General features: G+C 42.0%; 1 protein-coding gene across 2 annotated transcripts in view; it reads left to right on the top strand.

Moving 5' to 3' along the window:
* Window positions 1–22,722, top strand: part of LOC132820599 (testican-3-like) — a 525,001-nt gene extending 502,279 nt beyond the window's left edge. For both annotated transcript variants that reach the window (XM_060832813.1, XM_060832807.1), the window contains exons 10-12: window positions 12,344–12,406; window positions 15,360–15,497; window positions 21,935–22,722. In XM_060832813.1, the coding sequence (XP_060688796.1) occupies window positions 12,344–12,406; window positions 15,360–15,497; window positions 21,935–22,104 (371 nt within the window). In that variant the 3' untranslated portion in view covers window positions 22,105–22,722. The remainder of the gene's footprint in view (window positions 1–12,343; window positions 12,407–15,359; window positions 15,498–21,934) is intronic.
* The last annotated feature ends 230 nt before the right edge of the window (window positions 22,723–22,952 follow it).

Below are 22,952 nucleotides of genomic sequence, written 5' to 3'. Positions count from 1 at the left end.
CACGTTGTGAGTATTTCACTACATTCCTGACTGAACCTTGTGAATGACTTGTTAGGAATTGAGTCCTTATCAAAGGATGTACAGTCACTACCCTGCTCTTGAAACTATAGCATTCAAAATGGGTGGCATGGTGGCACAGTGGTTAGCACTGCTGCTTCACAGCGCCAAAGACCTGTGTTCAATTCCTGCCTTAGGCGACTGACTGTGTAGAGTTTGCACATTCTCCCTGTGTCTATGTGGGTTTCCTCCGGGTGCTCCGGTTTCCTCCCATAGTCCAAAAATGTGCAGGTTAGATGAATAGGCCATGCTAAATTGCCCGTAGTGTTAGGTGTCGGAGAATGGGTTGCGCTTTGGTGGGTCGGTGTGGACTTGTTGGGCCAAAGGGCCTGTTTCCATGTTGTAAGTAATTAAGTAAAATCTAGATAATGGTAACTCCAAGGTGTTGATGCTGGAAGAATCAGCAATAAGGTTATAAATTAAATAGAAGACACAGTTGCAATGGTCACTACCTTCAGGCCACATTTGGAATGGTTGGCAGGAGCTGCTTTATTATCAGAAGACTTATGAATGGAATTCAAGATTGTGGAATCCGACAGTACCCACACTTCGTGACTTTGACATAGAGGGAAAGTCATTGATGAAACAGCTGCAGGTGGTTAGGACACCTTAAGCAATGAAACACTCTGCTGCAATAATTCTCCTGCCTCAGCCACAAGTCTGTCAGGTATAATGCCAGCCTCTAGAAGGTTTCCTGCAAGACTTATTGGTATTTTTGCTCATACTTCTTAATGCAATGCTGCTTTGGTTTCTCTGCAACCTCTAGCAATTAGCTATTATATCTTGAACAACAAACTTTGATATATTTGTACACAGCAGTGGTTAAGATTACAGAACACAGTGTGCAACTTTAGACCACCCAGAAAGACACCAAAGCCTTTAAGAACTCAGAGACTTGGATTCATTGGGCTGTTCTCAAGAATGGAAAGATACAACTGAGAAAAAAGATTTGAGTACTGTAAGATGAAATTACTTACAGTGGATAGTTGGGTCTGAAATTCATACGTCCTACAAAATATAAGTTCGAATATTTCCCAGCTAAGTTGTCAGCACTGGAAGCACTACCTCCACAGGCAGCTTGTCTATTTTGAAATAATGAATTTCCAATCATTTACTTTGCTTGTTGTGGCCTAATGGCAACTTATGAGGGATTATAAGAAGAATCTGTTTACTCTGGATGTTCTCACTTTAATATTCTCAATAGAGATTAGCTGTAATCTGTTGACGTAAAGAATGTCAAGGCAGGGAATGCACTGCCACAACTAGTAGCTGAGGCTGATACAATGAAATGTTTTAAAGCCAAATGAGTTAAAATTTAAAGAGAAAAATACGGTTATATGAAGAGAATAGAGCCGCAGGATGGGTTTTGGACTGCTGCAGATATGTCTTTTGCTTTTAAATTACAAATTAGAACATTCGATGCAACAGCAGTGCAATCAATTGCCTAATTGATTTATGACGTTGTTAAAATTGAATTTCCCAAGACAATGCCATGGTAATAATGAATAGTAATAATGCACAACACGTAACTGCTTTGAATGATTCAACTGAAGAAATGATCTATGGCATTTTCATCAGTTTGGGTTTTAGACAGTGTTAAAATGGATGTTTACAGTCTTTTAAGAGGGTTAGAAAGGACAATAACCTTTGAAGTTAATTGATTTTAAACAAGTTGTTGGAGGGAATCCTGAGGGACAGGATGTATGTGTATTTGGAAAGGCAAGGATTGATTATGGATAGTCAACATGGCTTTGTGCATGGGAAATCATGTCTCACAAACTTGATTGAATTTTTTGAAGTAACAAAGAGGATTTATGAGGGCAGAGTGGTAGATGTGATATATATGGACTTCAGTAAGGTATTTGACATGGTTCCCCATGGGAGACTGGTGAGCAAAGTTAGATCTCATTGAATACAGAGAGAACTCTCCATTTGGATACAGAACTGGCTCAAAGGTGGAAGACAGAGGGTGGTGGTAGAGGGTTGTTTTTCAGACTGGAGGCCTGTGACCAGTGGAGTGCCACAATGATTGGTGCTGGGTCCACTACTTTTCATCATTTATATAAATGATTTGGATGTGAGCATAAGAGGTATAGTTAGTAAGTTTGCTGATGAAACCAAAATTGGAGGTGTAGTGGACAGCGAAGAGGGTTACCTCAAATTATAATGGGATCTTGATCGGATGGGCCAATGGGCTGAGAAGTGGCAGATGGAGTTTAGTTTAGATAAATGTGAGGTGCTGCATTTTGGGAAAGCACATCTTAGCAGGACTTGTACACTTAATTAGATTAGATTAGATTTCCTACAGTGTGGAAACAGGCCCTTCAGCCCAACAAGTCCACACTAATCCTCTGAAGAGTAACCCACCCAGAGCCATTTCCCTCTGACTAATGCACCTAACACAATGGGCAATTTAACATGGCCAATTCACCTGACCTGCACATCTTTAGATTGTGGGAGGAAACCAGAGCACCCGGAGGAAACCCACGCAGTCAGAATGTGCAAACTCCACACAGACAATCACCTGAGGCTGGAATCGAACCTGGGACCCTGGTGCTGTGAGGCAGCAGTGCTAACCACTGTCTGTGCCATCGTGCCTAAGATCCTAGGGTGTGTTGCTGAACAAAGGTCAGCCCGAGAGAATGAATAGTTGCTTATGGGACAGTTAGTGAGTGACGATTGTTTTTCTCTTTTTCTCTGGGCTCCAAGCTCACCTATTGTTTCCCCTTTTAAGTGTTGTGATTGTGATAGGTTGGTGGGAAATGTAGAGTGGATAGGTGGGGAAGGAATTGTACAGGTCGGTCAGATCTCCCCTTCCCAGATCCAACTCTCCAACTTGCCTCTGCTGTTTTGATCTGACCTACATTTCCATCTTCCTTCCCACCTATCTGCTCCACATTTCCTACCACAATCACCTCATACCTTCACTCACCTATCACCCCCCCCCAGCCCTACCTCTCTCCCACCCATTTATTTCTCAGTTTCCTTCCCCCCGTCCCCCCAGTCCTGATAAGAGGTTAAGCGCAAAATGTTAACTCTCTTGCTCCTCAGGTGCTGCCTGCTCAATACCACCTCCCTAGTGATTGTAATTTCACCAAGTTCCTCCTTTCCATCTACCTTCTTATTTACAGTGCTACTTGCATGTTTTTTGAATCCACAGTGATGACAGAAGCAAATTATTCCTTCATTTTATTCACAATTTCCTATTATCGATGGTTCATGCCCGATTCCCACTCCACAGGGTTATTACTTACTTTACTTACTAACTTCCTTTTCTAACAGAAACTGTTGCTATACATTTTCAGGTTTATTGCTACCTTCCTCTCATTCTAATTTTTTTTTTCTCCTGATTGATCTTTTAGTCACAGAGTCATAGAAATGTACAGTATGGAAACAGACCCTTCGCTCCAACTTGTACATGCTGACCAGATATCCTAGGTAAATCTAGTCCCATTTGCCAGCAAGTGGCCCATATCCATCTAAACCCTTCTTATTCATATATCCAATCAGATGCCTTTTAAATGTTGTAATTGTACTAGCCTCCAACACTTCTTCCAGCAACTCATTTCATACACGCACCACCCTCTGCGTGAAAATGTTTCCCCTTCGGTCCCTTTTAAATCTTTCTCCTTTCACCTTAAACCTATGCCCTCTAGTTTTGGATTCCCCCACCCCAAGGAAAAGACCATGTCTAATTACCCTATCCATACCCCTTGTGATTTTATAACCTCTATAAGGTGACCCGTCAGCCTCCAACGCTCCTGGGAAAACAGCTCTAATTTATTCAGTGTGTCCCTATAGTTGAAAATGTGTTGCTGGTTAAAGCACAGCAGGTTAGGCAGCATCCAAGGAACAGGAAATTCGACGTTTCAGGCCAGAGCCCTTCATCAGGAGCCCTTCATCAGAAACATCGAATTTCCTGTTCCTTGGATGCTGCCTAACCTGCTGTGCTTTAACCAGCAACACATTTTCAGCTCTGATCTCCAGCATCTGCAGACCTCACTTTTTACTCGAGTGTCTCTATAGTTGCCAGAGACACTTGAAACCAGACAAAAAAGGCAGCAGCTATGCAGCTTACTGCTGGGTCAGACAGCTGTGTAGGTTGCTTACTTTCTTTGAATCACTGTGCATGGGGTCACTGCTCTTCATCTGTCTTCCTCCTTCTTTAAAGTGCCATTGTTTTGATCTTTTTGTTCCAAAACAGTGCAACAGTTTATGAAACAGTAATTGCTGCCCATAGAATTTGAGACAATCAGCTCCATTGCTGCAAATATCTGAAAAAAAGAGCATCTCTTTACAGCCACAAATTTTATCCCCCCGAATTCTCCGCGACTGAAAAATTAGATCCAGACCTTGAATTCTTGAAGAGAATATGCAAAGGAACGAATAGAATTAGCAGTTTAAATAAAGCTGATTCTGAATAAACCTATTGCTGCAGTTCGGGGTCAATGTGAAATGATTTTCGTAGATGCTAAAAATGCAAAGCATACTTGGTATTAAAATAGAAGGCCAAAAAGTGGAAAAAATAGAAGTAATAAATATTCCATCTGAATTAATTGGCATTAGCAGCATCTGAATTTTTTGCCATCATATTCAGATTGTACACATAGAGGGATAGGGTTATGTTTTAAACTGTTTCCAATTCCAAAGGAGAAGTTGGTCGAAGTGAGGACCACCTCGGCCGGGTGGAGGAGGGGGTGTTGGGTCAGATAGTTCAAGCCTTTCTTCCAGAAATAAGAGGAATTCCCTGAGACCATCCTAATGGGGGATGGACCGTTAAAGGGATTGCATATCCATGAAGAAAAGGAGGTGGCTGGAGCCTGCAAGCAGGAAATTCTGAAACCTAGATAAAGTGTCAGAAGAATCGTGGATGTAAGCGGAATGGGATTGAACTATACGGCCCTCATGGCTAAATAAAGGCCCTAATCAGTACTGCCAATATGTCCATGTCTATGTAATTTTGAAAGGGCCACAACACCCTATAAAATTGCTTTGTTCCATGGCGCACCATACTTGTCAGATAATCTTGGGGGACATGCTCCTTCACAAGTCTATGCCATCCAACAAGACCTGGGAGTTTTTCTAATATCCAATTCATTAGAATGTAGTTCCTCACACAGTGTGTAAGAATGTTAAATAACCTCTTCCTATGCCCACCCAGAGAGGGCAGATTCAGTAATTCCAAAAGAAGGGATACCGCATCCTCCTCAACTTCAATTCCCAGGATTTCCTCCAGCTCATACACTATCGCACCTCAATATCCACGAATCTTGTAGCAAGACCTAAAGCAATATGCGAGGATGCCTTTGCTGGTTTTACATTTGGAACACTTTGGAGAAGATCCTTGCTTAAATTTTACTAATCTCTATGGTGCCATATGGGCCCTTCAATTGCATCGCTTGTGCTTTATTGCATATTAAAATTTTCTTTACATTCCCCCATATATCCTTCCATGTTTCCAGTGATATTTCTTCCCCCAACTCCTGATTCCAGGTCTCATGGAGTCTCTCCATATCTCCCAAGGCGCTCCCTCTCTGCAGATGGTATATGGTACTAACCGAGAGAGCGCCCCACATCGGAGCACTCCTCTCCCTATATCTGACTTGTAGGGCTGAGCCAAGAACATGGTATTCTTCTGTATATAATCCCTAACCTGAAAGTATCTGAAAAGGTTCCTATTAGGAATCCTGCATTTCTGACTTAATTGGTTGAAAGACATCAAGACCTCTCCCTTGAATAAACCTCTCAAACAGGAGATTCCCTTGCCCTCCCATGCTCTAAAGCCGGAGTCCATTGACCCGGGTCTAAATCCTGGGGCTCCCACTAAAGGGATGAATGACGAAGTCTTAAGCAAATTGTCCTCACCCTGCCACATTATCCTCCATGTTTTCACCATAACTAAGATAATTGGGGTCTCACAGCGCCCAGCCACAGATCTCATCTTATCCATAAACAGTAAGTTGATGAGGGGACATCTTGCCTGCGAGGCCTCAACATCAAGCCGTATCAACCTCGAGTCCTTATGCACCCAGTCACCCATATATGATAGCAGGATTCTGGATCAGTGGTGCTGGAAGAGCACAGCAGTTCAGGCAGCATCCAACGAGCAGTGAAATCGACATTTCGGGCAAATGCCCTTCATCAGGAATAAAGGCAGTGAGCTGGAAGCATGGAGAGATAAGCTAGAGGAGGGTGGGGTGGGGAGAGAGTAGCATCAGGGCAGAGGAAATGACTTGGGAGTTGCAGTGGGAGAGGGAATCCCTGAGATTCTTGTAGAGAGAGGAGGAAAACTTCTTCAAGGCAGGCATCCTTGCAAGAGGATTCGCAGTAAGGTTAAAATCAACTAGGTAAAAACAATGACTGCAGATGCTGGAAACCAGATTCTGGATCAATGGTACTGGAAGAGCACAGCAGTTCAGGCAGCATCCAACGAGCAGTGAAATCGACGTTTCGGGCAAAAGACGCCTATTTGGTATCTCTTCAGATCTGGGAGATCCACCCCCAAATCCTGCCGATGTTCCAGCTTGGTAAATTTAATTAGGGGGCACCTATGGCACCAAATAGAGGATCCAAGCCACCCAGCAAACCTCCGCGGCACCTGTCTGGATAACAACACGTGGAGCATCCTCATTGGATAAAATAACTGAAGAAGGACATTCATTTTAGTCAAGTCTTCTATATGGCCTAACCGTGATATGGGTAGCCCTCCCACAGCTGCAAGTCTTGCTTTATTCTCGCAAACAATTGTACAAAGTTAGTTCTGTACCGCTGACTGCAGGTAGGGGTAATGAAAATTCCCAGACAGAGAAAACCTTTCTGTCATCATCTAAAAGGAAAGTGTATTCTGTACTCCAGCTTCAGTATTTCCACCAATCCTCCCCAGCTTGACTTGCGACTGATTTATCCCTGAATCCTGAAAACCTGCTGAATAATTTGATGTTTTATATTAGACAGGGTACAGACTTTTCCAGATTAGCCAGAAACAGAAGGACATTATCCGCATAAAGAGTAATTTTGTGTCCCCCAATTCCCACCTTTGGTACCGCTATTTCAGGGTCCTTTCGGATGGCCTCCACCAAAGGTTCAATTACCAAGGTAAATGGCAGTGGCAAGAGAGGGCTCCCCTGTCAGCTGCCTCTCCCCACACTAAAACTGCTCGATTTAAACCCATTCGTGATAACCGCTGCCTTGGCGTCGCTATATAACACTGCCACCTACTGGCGAAGGACTCCACCTCCCCAGGCAATCCAGAACATCAAAGAGATATGACCATTCAACCAGATCAAAAGCCTTTTCAGTATCCAGGGCGACCACCAAGCCCTCCTGATATTGGAGGAGCTGGGGCCTTTGATAAAACCCATCTGGTCCTCTTTCATAATAACGGGTAACATCTTTTCCAACCTCGCAGTCAGCACCTTTGATAAAATTTTGAAGTCTACGTTCAATACGATCTGTATGGCACACTCTCCTCGGGATCTTTCCTCCTTCTTTAAAATAAGGGAGATATTGCCCTCCCTAAGAGGGGGTGGAAGGCAGTCCTGGCTATAAGAATGACTATACAGTACATCTCCAGAAGTGGTTCAGTTAACATGTGTGTAAGCTCTGTGTAAAATTCACTCGGGAACCCGTCTGGACTGGGTGCCTTGCCACCTTAGAGCTGCCTTACCGCCTCTTGCCCCGTACCGTCAGAGGTGCATTTAAAAGGGAGGCCTGATCGGCGTTTATACCGGGGAGGTCCAGGTTTTCAAAAAAGGATTCCATTCTTGCCACACCATCCTCACAGCCCTCCGACCGGTATAACTCTGCATAGAATTCTCAAAATCTGGCATTAACTTTTCTCAGCTCGTGAGTGATCTTGCCAGTTTTTCCCAAAAAGGACACAGTGGACTGCGAAGTAATTTTCTTCCTTCAAACAGCCTTTGCTGTGCAAATGAGACCCGTCTCCTCACCGTTTGTGTGTGCACTGAGTCCAGAGCAGACCGGAGAGCCGGGACCCATTGTAACTTAACCACAGGTGGTCTGTTACAATATGCTGCTCGGCTGGCTTCAGCTGGGCCTCAAGCATCCTCTGCTGCTCTTCTGTCTGCCTCTTTCTCATTGTTGAGTATGAAATAATCAGACTCCTTAAAATAGCCTTGGTGACCTCCCAAAGTACCAATGGATTACTGGTGTCCGAATTGACCCAAAAAGCCCTGAACTCCCTTGTAGTGTACTGCACAAAGTTGCCATCCTTCAACAGAAATGGATCCGTGCGCCAGTGCTGTGTGTCTATTCCACCATCCTTGGCTTTAACATCCAAGTGCACTGCTGCATGGTTCGAATTAGTTATGTTCCCAATCCTGAAGGCTAATATCAAGTCCAAACAAACCAATGGAACAAAAAACATATCCATTCTTGTGTGGCACTTGTGCAGGTTGCAGTAAAAGGTAAAATCCCTCCCATTATGGTGGAGACACCTCCACACATCCACTGACTCCAACTCCATACACAAGTCCACTAACACTCTATACTGCAGAGGTGTACCCACATTTTCTGAAACTTAATGCCACACAAAACCATTGATAAGAAAGAAAAATAAATTCATATTTTATCTCAGAAAAGAGCAAAGCTTTCTTCCAATGTTATTCACATAAGATCACTTTTAGGACTGATTTTTTTCCTACGAGATTTGATTTGAAAGCAGAAGCGATCTATATGATTTAAAGAGTTTATTTCAGTATTTTTCTCATATCTAGTCATTGCATTTCTGCATGCTGATTGAGTTTGGAAAAATTTTGATTCTGTATTGAAATATGTGGTTGAACAATTTCCAGCCAATTCAGCAGATTGTCTCCATCCTAGTGATAACTTACTGGGTGAGGTACGATATTGCAGCAAAGAAAATAGAGAAGGGTGTTATTGCAGTGACACAGCCTAGTTTGACTCCAGTTTTCACTGAGATAGTGTTTGTGGTGAGGATCATCTCTCACCTTTCATCATGGAGTAGGTGGAAGATGATGACGAAACGTTTAAGGCAGACAAATTTGAGAAAGATATTCCCATCACCCGTGACAACCATCTGATGAAGGAGCAGCACTCTGAAAGCTAGTTTTTTCAAATAAATCTGTTGGACTGTAACCTGGTGTTATGTGATTTTTAACTTTGACGCTCCGGTCCAACACCAGCATCTCCAAGTCATGACACCCATCATCCTTAGCACTTGACAGTTTGTGATGTTAACTTTGTTATATTTCTTGAATCTGTTGCATAGAGAAAATAATGTCTGCTGGCTTTTTCGTTTTCAAAAACTGGAAGAAGGCATTGAGGAAGAACCCTGCATTCACCTTCCATGTGGCAAACAGGATTTTCTGTATAATTATCTCAATCAGACTTGTCTCTTTTTGAAGGAAGTTATCATCACCGGATCCCTGAGATCACTGAGCATGTATGTTTCTTCCCAAATGAGGGAGGTAAGGTTCCGGAACTGTGCCAGGAGTGAATCACTGTCATGTTTCAGGACCTCAGGGATTTCATCTTCTCGAGGGAATTTGTTGATTTTCAGCTGTTGGATGGTTTTTTCATCTTTATTTCAGACCAGTGAGACAGCGACAGATGAGCCATTGAATAATGAGATTGGTGACATTCAAAACAATGACAGAGTTCTTCAAAATATTCTCTGCAGTTAGCATTAACTGCCTCCCTGACCTAAATAAATCCCCTCCAAGCATACCTCTTGGTGGGGCATCAGAACATTGCTGGATACTTCAACAAACCTGTTGATACATGAAATACCTTGGCTTGTTTCCAACAAAATGGAAGATGTTCATTTGAAAAGGCACCTACCAAAGTGAGAGATTTTGCCACCAGCATGCAGAGGCAAAGTCAAGGCACCAGAGCAAGTGTAAACTTCCAAATAACCCACCATTACTTCCATAGTCATCTGTCCTAGATAGGGCAGAATCTGCAGGTCATACGTTGGACAAATCAGCCACGTCAATACCAGCCAATAAGGTATCCTTGGTCCTGTTAGACCACTGTTGGAATATTGTGTGCAATTCTAGTCTCCTTCCTATCGGAAAGACGTAGTGAAACTTGAAAGGGTTCAGGAAAGCCTTGCAAGGATGTTGCCAGGGTTGGAGGATTTGAGCTATAGGGAGAGGCTGAACAGGCTGGGGCTGTTTTCTCTGGAGCGTCGGAGGCTGAGGGGTGACCTTATAGAGGTTTGCAAAATTGAGGGGCATGGATAGGGTGAATAGACAAAGTCTTTTCCCTGGGGTGGGAAGTCCAGAAGTAGAGGGCATAGGTTTAGGTGAGAGGGGAAAGATCTAAAAGAGACCTAAGGGGCAACTTTTTCATGCAGAGGATGGTACGTGTATGGAATGAGCTCCAGAGGAAGTGGTGGAGGCTGGTACAATTGCAATATTTAAAAGGCATTTGGATGGGTATATCAATAGGAAGTGTTTGGAGGGATATGGACCGGGTGCTGTTAGGTGGGACTAGATTGGGTTGGGATATCTGGTCGGCATGGATGGGTTGAACTAAAGGGTCTGTGTCCGTGCTGTACATCTCTTTGACTCTAAGAGATAGGATCAGTACATAGCATGTATGAAACAGTCATCCATAGTTTGAGAGCATTTGTTAAAGGGGAAACTTGCAATACCATCTGTTGCTTGCTTGTTTCAAGTTACATGTTCTTTACTGTGATCATTATTTGCTTTTAGATTGATATTGGCCAACAGGAGCTTTGTAAGCATCGTTGTTCTATTTAATGTTCTATTACTTTAATTCGGTCAGGTGTCACAGGTACCTTTGTGAAGAAATGAAAACTTAATATTTAAAATGTCAATGTTAAGCCTAACATGTATCGGGAGGGTTTTTACCCCTAAAGCCACATGTACATTTTAGATGGTTTTTCTCTCTATTTAGTACTGTCAATTTGATCAAATTTAATTCTTTTGATTATCCTTCTATTGTCATAATTTAGAAACCGAGTCAACAAGCTAATAAAAGCAAGGAAAAGTCTTCAAAAGAAAGCCTTTAAAGAATATGTTTAACAACTTTGCTTGATGAAAGAGAAAGGTCATCGAGCTGCATTGGTGTTCCATCAATCTCCTGATAGTGGAAGTGTGCATATACCAGGTCCTGACCTTGCAAATCTTTTTTTATGGGGTTTGTGACATGGGTCCGCTACCTATCCTTGCTATTCTATCATTGTAAGGGGACTATTCCAGGGGATGGAAGACCCTCATCCAAGCATAGTCGGATTGCAATGATTCCCTAGTCCCAAGTTTAGGTTTACCTTCAGTGCATGAACACTTGATCTTATTGTACATATCTATCCACTCTTAAGTTGGGATTCCATAGTGTGGTTGGAACCAAGATTCCCAATTACTAGAAAGCAGTCAAATTTTAATATAGAGAATGTGAATAGTTTATCATCCTTTGTAAGGAAATGTGGTAGCATTAAAACTCCTTGTTGGTGAAGGTGGATGAGGGAGAAGCATTGGATTATAATCATTGAGGCTTTTAGGGTCTTTGTACGGACATAGCATGAAATATCCAATCTTATGGGAATCGTTCCTGATGGTGCAAACTTCAATGAGCTAAATAACTCGCTCAACTCTAGCTGCAAAAAAACACTTAATTCCACAACAGTAATGATGGTGGATTTTCTCAGTCGTACAACCAACAGCAATTTAAATTACAAGGGAATACCTTACTTCAAAGCCGCCACGTTATTTAAAGTTTTGGTCACCTTAACTCTCCTTTTTCTTGGTGTCACTCTTTTTATAACTTCCTCTGAAGTACCTTGGGCTGTTTCATTAAAGGTATTATCAAAGTAGAAGTTGTTGTTGATACGGTTGTTCACTGAGCAGGGCAAACTGTGTATGTTTCTCAATTATTTTAGTAGGGAATGAATATGCAATGTAATGGTTTCCTCAGTGGTATTAATGGGGAACACTTTTGATAATGAGTCATTGCACTCAGGTAATTGACATAGTCTATTTTGTGCAGCTTCACATGAACGAACATGCCCCCATTGTTCCTAGTGAATTAGTAGCACCATGCCCCAATACTCTATTAGTAATCAAATTAAAGAAAAAGATTGTTCTGTACAAAATCTTCCCATTGTCTCAGATTTTAATTTTATAAACAAATGTGCTCATTTTACCGCAGTACAGAATACTAAGCATTTGTATATGTATTTTGTGAGTTTTGTATCATGTTTATTTAATGGCTGCATCTTTGCACTTTTATCTTTGATCATCTGGCAACCTTTTCACATAACATGTTAAATACATTCTAGAGCCACCCTGCCAGATGGAACTAAACAATATTCAAAGACAACAACGAGGAAAGAAATTGCTTGGTGAGTTCTGGGTTTTATTTAGAACTACCTGTATTTTAAACAATGAAAATAATGTGAAAAGACATGAACCAACAAAACTTCTTAACATTACCAAATGTTTTGGGATATATTTCATATTGTTATAATTATTTTAGCCTTTTCCAAGATATTGATCAGGCAATGAATTTATGTTATTCAGAAGAAATGCAGAGTATTAGTCATTCAGTGATTGCATTATGTATTTTTAAAGATATTAAGTGCATGCTTTTGTCAATACCCACACCAGCTGAAGTTATCAGGAAGGACAGTCCTTTTCAACCCCTCACCTCACCTGAGGTATGGTGACCCTCAGGTTAAACCATATGCATATCGGTGTTTTTAGTTTAATAGTTTTCTTAACCTAATATTTACAATACAGATTTGCTGGGTTCTATTTATTTGAACATTTTGCTCTCACAATAATACACCATTGCTTGTATTGAATCAATGTTTCTTTGTTCAACAATTTATACAAAGTGATATAACTTTGAGCATTAATTGTTACAACAGAAATCAGGTGACTGGTGAGAGTTCATTTTGCACCTTACCATTTCCAGAGGGTGGGAACAGTGGAAGGGACATGCATGAAAGAAAGCTATTGATTGTGGAGGGATACCAGGCAGGACCAGCAATATGAACAATGTTTTGTTCCTAACTATTCACGCTGATACAGCCATGCCTACACACCCATGTCTGCCAAAGGAAGTGACCAACCCCTGTTTTGATGACAAATGAATACATAGGAAGGCCTGACAGAGTCTGGTCATACAGATTAGACATAGGAAATGTTTCGTGCAACTCGTCTTACATGTATGCTACCCATTTTTTCCATTTATGTCAGTAGGAGTAATTGCCATTGGAAAACCCGTTGATGCTGATAATGGCAAGGAAGCCAAAAAAGGAAAATATTTATGATAGAATGATTCAACAGAAGTGTATAAATGTTTTCTATTTATGTTGGTGGTTTCCTTATAATTTAAATTCCATTTAATTCAGATTTTTCATCCCCAATACTCATTTTCCCCATACATCAAATTCAAAACACTTGACCTATATTGCCAACTTCACCTTATATTGTTTTCTGCCTATACCAATTCATCTACAACTCTTCCCTTCTGTCATTCCACCACTGATAGCAGTACTTTCAGCTTTTAAAATCCATAGTGCTATTTATTTTTCCATAAATCCTCCAGCTTTGCTTGTTTTCTTTTATCCTAATTTCTAGCTAAAACTTATTTCTCAAATAAATTCATTAATACAGATTATTTTATTGTTTATTTCATTACTATGTTGGGTATTGTTTATGCAAACTGTGTTGATTTCCCAATGTTACAACGCCACTTCAAAAACATAATTGAGTTGTGAAGCATATAAGGATGTACTGTCATCTTAATATGCAGTATATAGTTGTGCATTCATTCCATTGAATTGGTCTCAAACATTTTTTTTTGCTATTTCCCAAATCTCCCACTTCGACATTTGCGAGTCTGAACCTCATCAATATTTGTGATTGACTTCCCAAGTGGTATCTTCCATAGTGCTACCAGCTCATAACCTTTATAACCTTCAATACATCTTTCTGTGAAATATATAGCCCATGGACATCACTCTCAAAATGGCCAAGGTCCATAAACTTTATATGGCACAATGAGACAGATGTATGACCCTTATTCTGATTTTTTATTTCATTCATGATCACCCTCCATCTTGTAAGGAATCTTCCACACTCTTCACCTCTTGACCTTAACATCCCTCTTGTTTCATGCATTATTGTTGTCGGGCGGATCAGTAATGTTCTTGTTATGGGAGTTCTCTGTAAAAGTCATTATTCTTAATGAGGTTTCTTTCACTCATCCTTATATGTCTTCACATTTTACATTACTTTTGAGGTTCAGTGTTCATATTTTCACATTTTTAAGCACACTGGTTCATTTAATTTACATGTATTGAGGAAAAACAATGTTTTTTGCATAGCCAGAAACATAGAACCTCTGTTGAATTACTACATCTCCCAAGTAATTGTGATACCTAGGCTTTCCTTGTTAATGTCAGAATTAATTATGTGCAAGTTATTGAAATGACCTAAAGCCAGTTGTTTTAAGATGTACAACAAATAGCCAAGTGACTTGAGTCAATCTTTGACTCAGAAGGAATATGTCAGATTTCAGAAATAATGACCGAGGGTATTAGCCAAGGTATTATGGGCACAATATTATTTCCTGAACTTTACATGAAGAATTAACCTGTTTACTTCAAATAAGTTAACGCATATGTTAAAGCAGCAGAAATACTGGAAATGAATGTGCGAATGTCACAGCAATTTTGAGTTTTCTTCTCAGGAAATGATCATTGATGGGGATAACAGTGCTCCAAAGCGGCGCACATGAGTGAAAACCCATTCAGATATTCTGCTGACAGTACATCTCAAAACAGATGTTTAACTTGGACTGAGGAATCTCATTAACTTCATGACAGATGATTTTAGAAGATAGGGCAATTGGCGGGAGTGGGGCATTGGCACCCGAAGAGTCTGTAGCTATGTACTGAATTACCTCATTTCTTCCATAGCAATATACCACTGCCAACATCAGAGTTAATGCCAGGGTTTTTGAATTTGATGGTTATCTTTTACACAAGTAAATACCACTTGAATATTATTTTGGTAAGAAAAGTGCCTGCGGATTTTATTGATTACTTCTAATGGTAAATAGTGAGGAAATGGTTGCAGCAAATTCTCATTCCAAATGATCCAAATTCTTTTTGGCTAAAAATAGAATTTAATTTGACATCATAGAACATCTAAAGCAATTCCAGATTTATGAGGCTGACTAGACTTTTTTGTTTTTGTGCAAGGAGCAGGCTGAATGCTTCCACATACGGTTGTTATTTCCATTGTTCATGTGCGTACTTCATGTCGTGCATTTGGTTTCCTCAGGAATCTTTATTCCGACTTGTGACGAAGATGGTTATTATAAAGCAACCCAGTGTCACGGCAGTGTGGGACAGTGCTGGTGCGTTGACCGATATGGCAATGAAATGAGAGGTTCTAGGTCAAGTGGATCACCAGATTGTGGTATGCACTTAAGTCATAGCAAGACCTTTAGTCTCATATGCTAATATTTAAAACATATACAAGAATATGTAAGTCTTGTTCTTGCTTAAATTGAGCAAAAGATTAACAATATTTTGCATTTTGGTAGTGACAAGGTTTGCAGTATAGATGTCCTAGTTATTCTAAAATTAGTTTGAATACTACTAATTACTAATAATTTTCTGGACCGATTCTTATTGCTTTTGACAAAGTCCAACCCCATCAAGTGTTTTTGAAGAATTCTTACCACAATGCCTTCAGTTTTCCTGGCCTGTCTTACCAACCTTGCCTCATTAATTAATGCCACACCCCTAAAATCTCTCTCATATCTGATTCCACACCATCTTCCTATTTGATGTACCTGTGAAAGCTGGTCACTCAGCAGATGTCCGCCAGAAGACCAGCAGCTCTTGGGCTCATGCCATCTTTAAAATGCTCTGCAAAGTACTGGCACTCTGAAGCTACACTGCTCAATCAAGGATGTTGGCGAAGGAGAAAATGATATCGCGATTCTCTGTTAGGAACCTGGAGGTTCTGATTGACAGGAAGGTGCAATGAAGAGGTGTTCTCTTCTCAGAGCACTGCCAAAGGAGGTCGCAACACCAGATCCTACCAGCCTCGTTTGAGGTCACCACCCAGGGTGCAGAGGAATGACCAGCAATGCAGAAAGGTCAGTGATCCTCTTCACTATGGCAAGGCACACCTCACACTCAATCTATCTGTAACACTGCACTCAGCTCCCACCCAGGCTCATGTTTTATCACTATCACTGTTGCCTGCAACTACTTTCCTTATCTGCTCTTCCCCTCAGCGTGCCATTTCTCTAAAGCTGTACATCTTCAGTGTTGCCTCCTTAGTCCTTTGGTACACCTCACCATGTTTTCCCAAATACACCAACACTAACAGCTGTGCCTCCTACTGTGATCTGACTTATTTCCCTCTTCTCTCACAGCCCATTTGAGAGCAGAGTGAGCTCATATGAGAGGGAGTTGGGGGTGTGACCATCATCAGTATCCTCAGTGTCCTCACCCCATTCAGGGAGAGAATCTTGGCTCTCTCAAGAGAAAACCAGGGTCGTTCCTGTGGGGTGCTGAAACATCCATGTCCTGCCCATCAAGTAAGTACATACTCTCCCATTAACCCCACTATCATTCCATCATCGCACACCATTTCTAACCATTGGTTGTGATATCATCTTTCTCATCTAGGTTCCGTATGCCTACCCATGATGTCCATGGAGATTCTGCTGGCTGCAGAAGAGCCACCGTCATGGAATCTGAGGACGAGAGTACCAAAGCATAGGAGGAAGCATCAGCAAGGCTGCTTCCTGCAGACCCCCAGCCCTTGCCCCACAACCAGCTAACACCTTCGGGGGTCAGAGTTGGGGGGGAGCCATAGGCAGAGAAAATGCAAGAGCACAATCTGGTGAGCACCTTAAAGAGGCAGTTCCACAGCTGACTGAGGACGACATGGACCAGGCCATGGCTCTCAATGGATTGGTGGGTACTAGGCACGTGCTCAGCCCTGGCCAAGAACCTTGACCCCAGTCCAGGTGCCTCCATCCCTCAAGGAGCTTGGACAGTGCCAGGAGGTACCCAGGAGGAGGTGGAACCACACAATGACCCCTCAGCAGTTTCCACACAGGGCATTGTGGAATCGGCCCAGCACTCCAACTGCATCCTGCTTGTCTTCCTCAAACTCTTGGAAGCTTGAGGAGAGTCACCTTGCCTCTGGCTGCTCTGTCTCTGATCTAACTGTTGCAGAATTGTTTGGCAGTGGCTGTGCCAGGGCAGTGTAATATACCGAGAAGGTCAATGCTATCAGATGGCAAGGGAGTATGCAGCCTGCTTGCTTGTGCTTTCTCTTCATGAGTAACCAATGTTGCAAGTCCCAGTATGATAACCGATGTTGTTCCCCTATAAATGCCTTGTGAATGGTGTCTGTAGCAACTTGCTCTTTCATACATCAAGTCACTTAACCCACCCACTGCAAGTATGCTCACATCCCTTTTCTTCCAATTGCACACTTTCAATTTCCAGCATCGTGGAAGGCAGTACTGAGTGCTCCTCTTCCAGAGTTAGCTTGACTGCATCGGTGAGCCCCCAAATCTCCACATCCTCTTTCCATTAGCATGTCCCATCAATCTCACAGGATTTATACTTCCCAAAGTCCCCGGCCCCCAAGCTATCTAAGTTCACTCACATCTGCTTACCCTTCCCCACCCAGACCCTGGCAAGTGAGGGGACCATGCATGGTGCCTTCATATATTGCCAGTGTGCCCCTGACCATGGATTACTTCCCCTTCTCACTCTTCCAGTGCATACCATTCCTAGCAATGCTTCACATCATCTCCAACTCTTTGCAAATGCTGCTAATTCCCTTTCCAATTGGAAGGTGTCCTTGTCTAGCACTTGCAACCCCAAGCCCCTTGACTAAACTACCAAGGCTCAATGCCACTTGTCCACCCCTCAGGCCCTGTTAGCTTGTGTGGATAGACTCAATGGACTGACTATGGCCCACTACACTTTACCAACCTAACTGGACTGCCCTGTGCAAGATGTGTTCAGAAGTCTGACTAGTGCCTGTGAATCTCCCCAACTCCATCACCCTTTGTTACACCCTCATAACTTTTCACTACTGAGCCAATGGACTAACTGTGGCCCACTCCCTGGAACGTAGAAGCTTGGCATCCTAAACAGTTAGCCTTTCCCTCCTTGCCGACCAGCTGCCAGATCATGCATAGCGTATGTACACTGCCATTGACTTACTGTGTCAGGACTCCCTGACAGATTGGTGCCGTCATGGCTTCATTGAGGTCTACTCACGTAGGAGTTGGATACACTGCTGCCTTTTTGCTGCCCGTGTGTTTGTTGTGTGTAAGCTGCAGGTGTGAAATTGATTTAGCACCCTGCCAATCTACATGATGTGTACTCCCTAGGTTGAACGCTACTTAGCAGCAAGGCAAGTTGCCCGACTGTACGACAACACTCATTTGCACAACAGGGCAAGGCAGGGATGCTGTGAGCATGCAGAGCGGTTCTAAGTAAGGGAGCACTGAGAACAAGTGTGCATTCCTGAGTTGCATCCAGGCCCAGGCATAGCACTGGGCATCTGCCCTTGTGTGCAGTACCCTCGCTGCAGCTGTTCAGTGTTAGTTGCTTAAGTGCCCTGCATTGCAACTTTGTATTTCCAGAGCACAGTGCCATTGCACAATAGAAGTACAAGGATGGTTGTGATGGATTGGCTGATTCTGAATGCAAATGTTCAAGGATCAGAAGTGAGTTCAACTGATTCCTGGGGATCATATCTCAACATGTCCTGTGTCTAACATGAAGGTCATTTGGGGAAGCAGTGAACTGAACCCAGCAAGTACATGCTTTGGTTTCCTTGTCAACTTTTTCCGAAAAGACCACTCCCTCCGTGACTCCCTCGTCAGGTCCGCAACCCCCTCCAACCCAACCTCCACTCCCAGCACCTTCCACTGCAACCACAAGAAATGCAAAACTTGCGCCCACACCTCCTCCCTTACTTCCCTCCAAGGCCCCAAGGGATCCTTCCATATCCGCCACAAATTCACCTGCACCTCCACACATCATTTACTGCATCCGCTGCACCCGATGTGGCCTCCTCTATATTGGGGAGACAGGCCGCCTACTTGCAGAACGTTTCAGAGAACACCTCTGGGACACCTGGACCAACCAACCGAACCACCCCGTGGCTCAACACTTCAACTCCCCCTCCCACTCCACTAAGGACATGCAGGTCCTTGGACTCCTCCATCGCCAGACAATAGCAACATGACGGCTGGAGGAAGAGCGCCTCATCTTCCGCCGAGGAACCCTCCAACCACAAGGGATGAACTCAGATTTCTCCAGTTTCCTCATTTCCCCTCCCCCCACCTTGTCTCAGTCAAACCAATCAAACTCAGCACCACCTTCCTAACTTGCAATCTTCTTCTTGACCTCTCTGTCCCCACCCCCACTCCGGCCTATCACCCTTACCTTGACCTCCTTCTACCTATTGCATTTCCAACGTCCCTCCCCCAAGTCCCTCCTCCCTACCTTTTATCTTAGCCTGCTTAGCACATTCTCCTCATTCCTGAAGAAGGGCTCATGCCTGAAACGTCGATTCTCCTGTTCTTTGGATGCTGCCTGACCTGCTGTGCTTTTCCAGCAACACATTTTCAACTTTTCGCAATGTCAAGCTTATTTAGTGAGTTTGGTAAGATGGGAGTCTGAATATTAAGGATATGAATTATGGCATTTACAAAGCCTTTAATAAGCAATAATGACCATCAATTAGCGTGTTGCCACTCTCTAATGAGAATCTCTTCACGCCACTTGTGAAAAGAATAAAGGTGGAGCGAGGTGACTTCGATGTTGAAATGGTCTTCACTGAACTTGTCACCCAATTCTGCAACACATTTCACCATAGCTGACACCACTGGACTACTATGAGAGTTGGCCCTCTGTTTTTATTTACCAATAGATTTTGTCAGAATTTCTTTTGTTGTATCTTAGTCCCATAGTTACTTTAAAGAACATTAAATGATGGGCTAACAAATATAACAAAATCCAAATTCTAAACTAAAGTGATCTGCAAAGTAATTGGTTCTAATTATACTGTACCTTAAGGCCTGTAAAAGAAAAAGTAATTGACTGTTTCCAGAGAGTTAACCATGGATAGTTCCGGGGCAATCAGCATTTGAAAAGCCTTTAGGTTGGTGTGGAAAGGCAGATTCACCAAAATACCAGAGAGCCTACAGCTAAAATGACATACAACAGTGACAAAGTACATTTATGTTCCAGATGAACAAAATGCATTATTGTGAAACAGGTAACCAATGACTTTAATTAATATATACTTATACTGCAGAAAATAAATTATTATATGGGCCTTAACTACTTGTTCTTTATCTTCGGCATGAAGATATTTATTGTATCCTACTAGAACTGATCAATAGGAAGATTTCCTCAGTTTCAGGCCATTACTGTTCACCAGTGCTCACTTGATGTTGCATTTTTCCTTCCAATAGTTGTCTGTCTGTCTAGCCACACCTCTTGTAATTCTTTTCACTTTGATATTACACACTAAGTGCCACTTTTATCTCAGCATTTCTTAGCCTTTTGTATTACTTAGTCTTTCTGTCTGTGTAGGAAATGTGGACTATCCTCCTCTAAGTGGGCGGCACGGTGGCACAGTGGTTAGCACTGCTGCCTCACAGCGCCTGTAGACCCGGGTTCAATTCCCGACTCAGGCGACTGACTGTGTGGAGTTTGCACGTTCTCCCCGTGTCTGCGTGGGTTTCCTCCGGGTGCTCCGGTTTCCTCCCACAGTCCAAAGATGTGCGGGTCAGGTGAATTGGCCAAGCTAAATTGCCCGTAGTGTTAGGTAAGGGGTAAATGTAGGGGTATGGGTGGGTTGCGCTTCGGCGGGTCGGTGTGGACTTGTTGGGCCGAAGGGCCTGTTTCCACACTGTAAGTCTAATCTAGTCTAATCTAATCTAAAAAAGTCCACATCTGCAATGTTTGCTTATAGCCCATGTTTCTGAGGCATACTATATACATAAATAACAAAATATCGCATATAAGCATTCTTTTCCTAAGATTCAAATTAAGTTTCTTTGATGATAACATATCCTTCTTTCTAACAAAATTTGCCTTTGTTATCTGAATTCTCTGTGGGTCTCAGCACACATTTGCTATTATCTGTAACCATCTGGCCAAGCTTTGTGAACCTTTTCGCATGTGTGTTTACCTCAATTTTCACTTGCAAGTTTGGTCTTTGCTCATCATCTTTGTCTTGGTCTTCCTCAGATTGCCTCTTAATCCATGTTCTGTACTCCTTGCTTTCACTTTGCTTACAATTTCCTGCAGTAATGTAGATACACAAGAAACGTTAGAACATAGAACAATACAACGCAGAACAGATCCTTCGGCCCTCGATGTTGTGCCAACCTGTGGACTATTCTCAGCTCCTCCCCCTCCACTATCCTTGTGCTTATCTAAGGATTGTTTAAATCTTATTGTCTTTTCAGAAGTGGGGAATAAAATGGTATTTCTGATATTTTTGATTTCCTCTCCAATGCCTGGGTTGTGGAAGCATTGTAACACATTACTATCAAAAGCTAATTTACCATGGACCTGAAATAAAATGATATTCAAGGCTGACTACAAGTGGTACATTTCCTTTCTGAGCATCGCAGAGAAATCCACTCCCACATTTCTCTTTAATATTTGTACAAGAGATTGTTACATTTAAACAACTACTTTGTTTATGACTAGTGTTTAAGGTGAATAGACTTCCATTTCATGTCATTTATCATGTAAGTTATCAGCACAAATCAGCAAATACTTGTTGCCTGACTAGAACTAAAATGTTCTCACAAGTAAATGTTGTGTTGGTGGTCTATTTTCTAGTTGGTGATATAGAGATTTCAGGTGACTTTGGCAGTGGTGACCTCCATGAATGGTCAGATGATGAGGATGATGGGGAAGTAACCAATGATGAGGAAGAGGATGATGAAGTTGACAATGAAGACGATGAAGATGACGATGATGAATATGATGTAGGAGGCTACATATGGTAGTCTGGAAATGTCATGAACTTTAAAATTTGCACGTTTCTATAGTGAAATCTCATCCGTTATTAGACACATTAAAATGAACAAAGGATATTTCAGTCAACATGTATATTTTGTACAATTATACCCTCAAATATGAATCCTCCAGAAATAGATTCACATCCTTTAAAAACTATTGCAGTACATGTTAACTCAGTAATTTTTGAAAGCATAAGTAAAAAATTATAATCCAAACTAGTTAAAAGAAACAGTGCTAAAACACATGTGAAAACCTCAACTATTTTTGAAACTCAACTTCCTTTGAATTGTGTTCTGTCATTGTACATGGTCACATTGTGATGCAGTAAACCTAGGCTCCTCCTCCACAAATGGCCTGTGTACACTGTTCCTGGCATTGATCCCTGAAGCCACTAGTCACAGCTTTGATTTGCTTTGTTTTCAGAATGTCTTGGTTATTCGGATGGCAAAGACGAGAACATGTATAGCCAAACGAATAATTTGTCAGCAATTAGTTAACTTTTGCATATGAACATTATTGTGGTGAAATTTGCAGCAGTTGGAATTTTTAGTCAGCAGTGGTTATGGCAACAAACCATTCTTGCCATATCTTAAATAAAATATTACTAAAGAATGTGGATGCCTTGGCTACCTGAGTGATGTTTTTTCTCTTTTTCTTCAAATAAAATTTAATCGTCTTTTTAAAGGTATATATACTTTTAATTAGTAGTTTGAAGTGAATAGAAGTCACATTGCGATGTGCCTTTCAATTTAAAAATAGACATTTTGTTTGTGTATGAAAAATAGGAGTTCAGGTAATATTTAACCATGCCTGATCACAGCTAAGTACTGCAGCT

Source organism: Hemiscyllium ocellatum, chromosome 1 (assembly GCF_020745735.1).
Source record: "Hemiscyllium ocellatum isolate sHemOce1 chromosome 1, sHemOce1.pat.X.cur, whole genome shotgun sequence".
Classification (NCBI taxonomy): Eukaryota; Metazoa; Chordata; class Chondrichthyes; order Orectolobiformes; family Hemiscylliidae; genus Hemiscyllium; species Hemiscyllium ocellatum.
This window is presented reverse-complemented; position numbering and strand designations above follow the sequence as displayed.